This window comes from Anarrhichthys ocellatus, unplaced genomic scaffold (assembly GCF_004355925.1).
Source record: "Anarrhichthys ocellatus isolate YVR2014 unplaced genomic scaffold, GSC_Weel_1.0 scaffold107, whole genome shotgun sequence".
NCBI classification, from domain to species: Eukaryota; Metazoa; Chordata; class Actinopteri; order Perciformes; family Anarhichadidae; genus Anarrhichthys; species Anarrhichthys ocellatus.
Window position 1 is genome coordinate 304617 of NW_022280137.1, and position 7952 is coordinate 312568.

The 7952-nt window shown below is 43.1% G+C and overlaps 1 protein-coding gene across 1 annotated transcript; it reads left to right on the plus strand.

The window, feature by feature from the left end:
- Window positions 1–2753: 2753 nt before the first annotated feature.
- Window positions 2754–4263, plus strand: LOC116399292 (D(1) dopamine receptor-like). The gene has a single exon (XM_031876343.1). It carries the CDS (start codon window positions 2802–2804, stop codon window positions 4167–4169), a length of 1368 nt encoding a protein of 455 aa, XP_031732203.1. The 5' UTR covers window positions 2754–2801; the 3' UTR covers window positions 4170–4263.
- The last annotated feature ends 3689 nt before the right edge of the window (window positions 4264–7952 follow it).

Here is a 7952-nt window from a genome sequence, read left to right on the forward strand (position 1 = left end):
GCACAGAAAATTGTACAAACTCTCAAAAATGCTGGAGATAATCTGATTATCAACTCCCGCCTCTGGTTTGGAGTGCCTGATTCTGTCTGCATCATCTCGATCTGTATTCAAACAAAACCCTGTTGCCATTAAAGATCAAATATGGCTTGAGTGCTATTTTATTTTAAGTGTTCCTCACTGGTGCTCCAACTTCAGCTGGGCCATCTTGTTCTGCCTCTGGGGCAAAACGTCTGCTTTTATCCAGCATGTCCTGTGTGTGTGTTTGTGTGTGTGTGTGTGTGTGTGTGTGTGTGTGTGTGTGTGTGACATAGAGAGCTGTCTACAGTAAAATGAGGCTACGGCAAGCAGCTGGTTAGCTTAGATTAGCATAAAGACTGGAAACGGGGGGAAACAGCTAGCCTGGATCTGTCAAGAGGTAGCAAAATCAACACAAGCTAAATGTGCTCGTGAAGCCTGGCAATCACAAGATCATGATAAGAAGGAGAAAGGCCGACAAGAGTATACCAGCAAGGGAGCAATTTGCTACTGTGGACGGGGCTGTAGAAAAATGTATTTTAGTCACCTAAAAGAGAGGCCCACCTAAAAAAATATATATCAGTTGCTATATTTTAAATATTGTCCGACGGGAACTTTCAGTTCTGTTCCCCGTCGAAGAGGGATGTCTGACAGCAAGATAAAGCGGTGAAAATATACTTATTATAGTGTGTATTAGTGTGTGTAAATATATGTTTTTAAGTGGACCCTGCGTGGACTATCTCACTCTTTATACTACATCACTTGTTCTGAGAGTCTAATAATGACGCGGGCAAAATGCATTTGAATATATGACTGTAACAGTCACTTGTAACTTTGCTCTTTTGTAATTAGAAAAGCAACTCAACGTGAATCCACTCAGACAGATTTGTGAGTTGAGTCTCTTGACCCTCTCGCTCATATATCTGCTGCACAGAGAATTGTGGATCAAAATAGCCAGAAAAGATGAAATAGGGAAATTGGTGACAAATATGAAGGAAATTACTGGGGTATTAGAACGTTTTTACAGCACACTTTATAAATCAGAGGCTGATCCAGAGGAGGGTAATCGTGAAAAAACTGCTATCTCTTTAATGAAGCCCTAAAAATACACAAAGAACGTGTACGAAGAATCATCAGGAGAGCTACCAAAAACATACAACAAAGCTCTGATATCATTAATCGTTAAAAAATATAAAGACCCCACCGACCCTGGAAATTATAGACCTTGTGAGTTTGATTAATATGGACTGCAAAATCCTCACAAAGATTTTGGCTATGAGGCTGGAAGCTATTCTACCACGCTTAATACATGCAGATCAAGATTCATAAAGGGAAGGTCATCCACTAACAACGTCAGACGTCTGTTACATCTTAATCGTGATGAAACCACTCCCATAGCTGCCTTCTCTTTGATGCTCAAAAGGCATTTGATATAGAGTGGACCTTCTTGCGGCATATAAAAATATTTGGGTATGGGGAAGCTTTTATTAATGTAATTTATTCAAATCCACGAGCAACAGTGATAACAAACGGAATGATATCACCCCTCTTCAACCTGATGAGACCCTCTTATCCCCCTACTCTTTACGCTATACTTGGAACCTTTTAATATGGTCCCTTTAATGCAACAAATTAAGGCAAATTTAGACAAATGGAAATTGATGAATCTCAACCTTATTTTTTAAAGCAACAACAGGATTATCATTGACCACATTAATAAGTCCACAAAAGTAAGTTCATGGGATGGGTCAAATGAGATAACTACAAAAAAATACGTTGAATATCTGTTGTTCACACAAAGTCAAATACACCAGGTGGAAAGCAGAGAGTCACCAGAAGGGAAGTGAGGCGTGAAGGATGACATCATTTTTGAAATATCTTTTATGACTGAATGATTTCAGCTCCTGTTTCTCAACCACATCCTGTGACATGTGTGTCCAGTTCATTTTAAGTAAATATATGAACAGATGAGTTGGCTCTCTCTCTCGTTTTAACTTATTATACTGTTCAGCATTACCTTGAGTTGGGCGATCATTCAATACAATAATTTGTCATCTTTCCATGGAATAATATTGTGAGATTGTGATACAATTACGTTTTTTAAATTGTTAACAACAAGCAGGACTTACATTTCTCAGAAATGGGATAATTTTGCACTAAAGCTCTTAATAAAATGAGAAAATACTTTTCATTTGTAAAGTATTTAATTTACACACTATAGGCTACTATAACAAACATGCATTTATTTAATATAAACTATTTATTGATTGAACAATCAGAAAACATGCAATATTGTGATATATATACATTTTTTCTCGTTTTCCAGTTTTGTTTTCATCTATTAGAGTGTAGATTGTTCAGTACTTTATGTGCCTGATTGTATTTAGCCATGCTAAAATATAAAGCACTTCTTTGTCATGAAAGGTGCTGTATAAATAAAAAACAAATAGTTATTACTATAGTCTGATGTTGCAAGCAGCTCAGTCCTACTAATGGCACAGTGGGACTTAAATTAATACAGCTCAATGTCTTCGTCTTTTCTGTCAAACTTCTCTCAGCGCCGAGCGTCTCTGCGCGCTGTGTGTTATGGGTGCACCAGCTGGTGGTGCATGTGTTCCCCCAGCAAAATCTGCTCTGCGCTCGGAGCAGCAACGCAGATCAGTCCGCATGGAGCAGGACGGGCGCTCAACACTCCGAGGGACTTTGTTTTTTCTGTTAATGGGACGAACGGATGGATTTCTTCTCGTCCTTCTAGTTTGACTAATGGCATAGCGCAGGACCGGGCAATGAATAACACCACCGGCTTGGCTCTGGTAGGAGCCGGCGTACCTGCGGAGGTACCTGCGCACCGAGCTCTAACGGGCTGCGTCCTGGCGCTGCTCATCGTCTGGACGCTTTTTGGCAACTTCACGGTGTGCGCCGCCGTCTGTCGCTTCCGGCACCTGCGCGCCAAAGTGACCAACATATTTATCGTGTCCCTGGCTCTGTCGGACCTCCTGGTCGCCGTGCTGGTGATGCCGTGGAAAGCCGCGGCTGAGGTGGCCGGCTTCTGGCCGTTCGGCGGGTTCTGCAAAACCTGGCTGGCCTGCGACATCATGTGCTCCACGGCCTCCATCCTCAACCTGTGCGTCATCAGCGTGGACCGATACTGGGCAATCTCCAGCCCGTTCCTCTACGAGAGGAGAATGAACAAGAAGGTGGCCTCTGTGATGATCGGCGTGACCTGGACGATATCCGTGGTCATCTCCTTCGTGCCCGTGCATCTGAACTGGCACCGCGCGGACGCGGCTGATCCGGCCGAGGATCACGCGCCTCGCGGTGAGAGCGTTGACGGGAGCTGTGACTCCAGCTTGAGCCGCACATACGCCATCTCCTCCTCCGTCATCAGCTTTTACATCCCCGTGGCTGTCATGATCGTCACGTACACCCGCATCTACCGGATAGCCCAGATGCAGATCCAGATGATATCCTCCCTGGAGCGGGCGGCGGAGCACGCGCAGAGTTGCCGCTCGAACGTACCTGTGTGTCCTCACCTGTGCACAGAAATAGGCACCAATTCCGATCAGTTGCATGTCAGTCTTCATCCCGAGTCTCAGCGCCCCAATGAGTCCCACCAGGAGCTCAAAGTCTCCATCAGAAAGGAGACGAAGGTCCTCAAAACTCTGAGCACCATCATGGGTGTTTTTGTGTCCTGCTGGTTGCCATTCTTTGTCCTGAACTGCGCTCTGCCCTTCTGTCCCGGGCCAAAGGCCAAGGGGGCCCGACAGGGCCCTCACTGCGTCGGCGAGAAAACATTCGACGTATTCGTGTGGATCGGCTGGAGCAACTCGTCCCTCAACCCGATCATCTACGCGTTCAACGCGGACTTCAGAGACGCTTTCCTACGGCTGTTGCGCTGCCGCGGACGCGGCTGCTGTACCGCGGTGAATGCAGCGGCGGGGACGGCGATGGCGAGCAACGAGGCCGGACGCCCGAGGCGCGAGAGTCCGCTGAACGTGAAGCCGGACGTCTCCTGCGCCACGACTCTCAGGGGGAGCGAGGACAGCGGGAACACACCGGTGACGGTGTTGTACCACAGAGGGACGACAACGGAGCAGGTGATGGACACCGAGGAGCGCCACGACAAGGACGGACTGACGCGGATACCGATATAAGTGACACCACTTGTGAAATCCTGCGGGACAAAACATGCAGAGAAGGTGTTATAGGACAGAGTAGGAAATAAGAAGCATTAAAGCAAAATTTACTCCAGAGGTCATCAACGTGAAGAAATAGCTCCACTACAAGATACAAAATATCTCCTATCCCTATTTGTACCATGAAAAACGGTGTTTTCACTAGTAAATCTTCTGGCATAATTAGAGGCGTTTGAGCTATTTGTATCTGTCTGTGGGCTTTATAGCTTATTTGTGTTCAAAGTGTACCCAACAAACATTTGGCAGTCTTTATAAAATGCATAACATTTTGTTTTGAGCTTGTAAAAATAATGTTTTCCTTTTCCCTGAGCAGGACAAACAGGGCCAGAACAGGGTATGACTAAAGCAAGATGAATAAATGGAGAGATGACTGAGTTTTACTTTTTTTTTTTTTTTTATCAAATCAAGTTAAAGACAAACTCAAAAGGAAAGAAAGCCTTTCATTGTACATTGACCTTACATTCACATTTGCTGAATAAACATGAATAGAATTCCGTGGAGAGACAACTATCATGAGGTCAGGATTTCTCTGAATCTCTAGAAATGGGATTATGTAACTAACTCACATTAGCACCCGTCAGCTGTGCCATCTTGTGTGGATGCACTCTGCCCCCCCCCCCCCCCCCCCCCCCCCTTTATCCACTGAAAGAAACAAACATGAATAATTTGTAAAGGTTGTTCCTGTGAAAGATGCCCCGACCAGCAAGAACACAGAAGCTTTTTACGGTCACAACCCTGCTCCGCAATGAACTCTCCACAGAGTAACATCTGTTCATTTCTGTTTAATGAGACCTCCTTGTTAGTTTTCAATATGAAAGCGTGTGGTACAGCCTCGAGGGACCACCAGTCTTAACGGGGCCGACCAGATTCATGATTCCATACTGAGCTGCAAATACTTTGGTGGTTGTGATTAAATTGCAGTTACAGGATATGAAGGAACAGTTCTTGCACTTTTTCCTGCCGAGAGTTAGGTGAGAAGATTGATACCTTTCTCATATCTGTCCATCAAATATGAAGCCACAGCCAGCAGCAAGTTAGCTTAGCACAAAAACTGGAAACAGAGGGGGACAGCTCAGCTAGACCTACGATTACCCATAACACCTTTCTCTAAGTAAGTTCGTAAAGATGTTTACGTGTATTGAGAATCATAATTCCAACTTCAGGTGAGAATTTTGCAACCAGCAGTTAGCTTAGCCTAGCATAAAAAACATGGCTATCCTGGTTCTGTACAAAGGTAACAAAATCCACCGACTAACATTTATCAAATCTGATTGAAATTGTTTTCCATTCTGTTTATGACTAAAGAACAGGTGGAAAAAAGATTTTGTCATGACAATCTTTTTCTAAGTCCCTTAATATCTTTTTTTAATCTGTAAAACAGGTGAAAAAAAGTTTTGCCAGGGTAGGCCTAATCTTTTTAAAAGTAAATGATTGTCATTTCGACCACAAGAGGGTTAAAGTGAACCACTACCCCATGTTCTAAAAGCATTCATGTTTCTTGCAGGTGAGGTTAAGTTCTCGATGCACTCTAGGTGCAGCAAATAATATTGCTAACACACGATATGTAACGTGGGGTAGTGGTGCACTTCAACCTCTTGTGGCCGAATTGAGAATTACAACAACAAACCCACAAAAATGTTGTCTCCTGCCACTTGCTTTAACAGATTATCCCGGCAAACCCCTTTTTTCACCTGTTCTTATATCATAAACACAGGAGAGAAAACAATTTTGACCAGATTTAGAAAATGATCACCAGAATTTTTTTCTCTGGCTTTTGTAATTCACTTTGTGTGCCGGATTATTTCTTGTTTACAGGCAACCAGTGCAGACTCCAGGAAATTGGTGTTACTCCTAGCTGAGATATATGCCTCATTTCCACTTCACAGTTTTGCCTCGACTTAAGTTAAGTCGAGTTTTGACTCGATTTAACTCACTTTTGGTACCAAGTCGTTCACTCTTTTTTGTTTTCCACTGCAGATATTGCCCCCTCAGTGTCGGTGGGATTTTCAGCTGATCGGCATAGCTACGCCATGTGAAACTGAAATCATCTTCAATGCTGCACTTGCTGAATCCTTTCATCCACTACCAAACAGAGGAACGCCTGCACTTTATTAATCATATAATGTTTTGCAGGCTTCTACTTTTTTTTAAAATGTGGGCTGAGTGAATAAAAAAATTGTGCTCGGTATTGACGGCAGCATGGCTATTTAAAAACGGCGTGTTTGTGAAGGATTTCCAGTGTCACACTAATGACAATTCTCTCTGACCAATCAGTGGTCTGCAGTTTTAACACCTTCTAGGATGGTCTCAGCTCGCTTGGAACCTCCACCAAGGTGATAAGTACCACGTTCTATGCTCCAGTTTTTATAATGGAAAACCAAAAATGAGCAAGTCTAGAGTAGAGCCGTACTGTACTGTGCAGTGGAAATATAGTAAGACACTGAGTGGTTGTAATTCGTAAGCTTTAGAGGTACTGCTCAGCATATTTTGCATAGACTGTAAGAAGAGGACGTAGTCATCTTGACGTCGTTTTGAAGCCTCGAGTTCGGTAATTTTACTATCACCATCTTGGATTACGGCCGTGGCAGTTTTTTTTTTGCAACCAATGAACAGAAGTTCCCATATTTGGAATGTGGAGGAGTGCAAAGAGATGCCGTGCTCTGGTAGCGGCAGCGCCCTGTCAATAACGCGCCCTAAAGCATACTCTGCTTTATGGTCTATTTGACTCTAAATGGACCATCATTTACTAAATTAACATCTTGCTGTATTGAAGAAGACTTGAAACTAGAGATTGAGACCATCAACTCATGTTTACAATGTTTACTGAGGATATAAATTAAGTGAGAAGTAGAGACATTTTCTCATAGACTTCTATACAATCTGACTTCTTTTATTAAACCGGAGGAGTCGCCCTCTGCTGGTCAGTAGAGTGAATGCAAGTTTTAAGACACTTCAGCATTGGCTTCACTCTGCAGAACTGCAGTTGCCGTCTGCTGTTTTGCTACCTTTTGACAGAGCTACGCTAGCTGTGTCCTGTTTCCAGCTAAGCTAAGCTAACGAGCTGCTGACTCCAGTTATATGTTAAATGTAAAGAAGACAGGAAAGCAGTATGGATCTTCTCATCTAACTCTCAGCTAGGGCTGGGCGATAATTCAATTTAATAATGTTTTGTCTTTTAATGGAATCTTAGCGTGATAAAATCATATATTCGAAATACACAGTTACGTTGTCTTAACTGAAATCTAATTTCTCAGAAAATCTGATATACTATGGATCAGTGCAACAACTAATGGACTGTCTTAATTTCCCATTTCACTGAAAATGTATACAGTTATCACATGTATTATCTGTATTACACCAGTGACAACAGGTTTGTGTTTATTCTGATCATGCAGGAGTGAGAAAACAGCAAGAAGGCACATCCGTATAAGTGTTTCTAGAGCGGAAGCGTGTGCAGCCTCGCGGTGTTCGCGGTGTAATGGGCTTGTAACCTACATAGGACATCCATCAGCTGTAGGCGTCTCCAACTGTATGTAAGAATAGCCACCATACCAAAGAGGATTAATAAAACATAGGTCGAATGCATTTTTAAATATGTGTCTCCCATTTACAGTCGCCATATGCAGGTTACTGAGTGAGAAAAAGTCATCACAGGCTGTTCAGAGAGAAGTGTGCTGGGGTCCTTTCTCTGAGGAATGATAAAGTGATTACATCTATTAATATTGACTGACTAATGGCTGC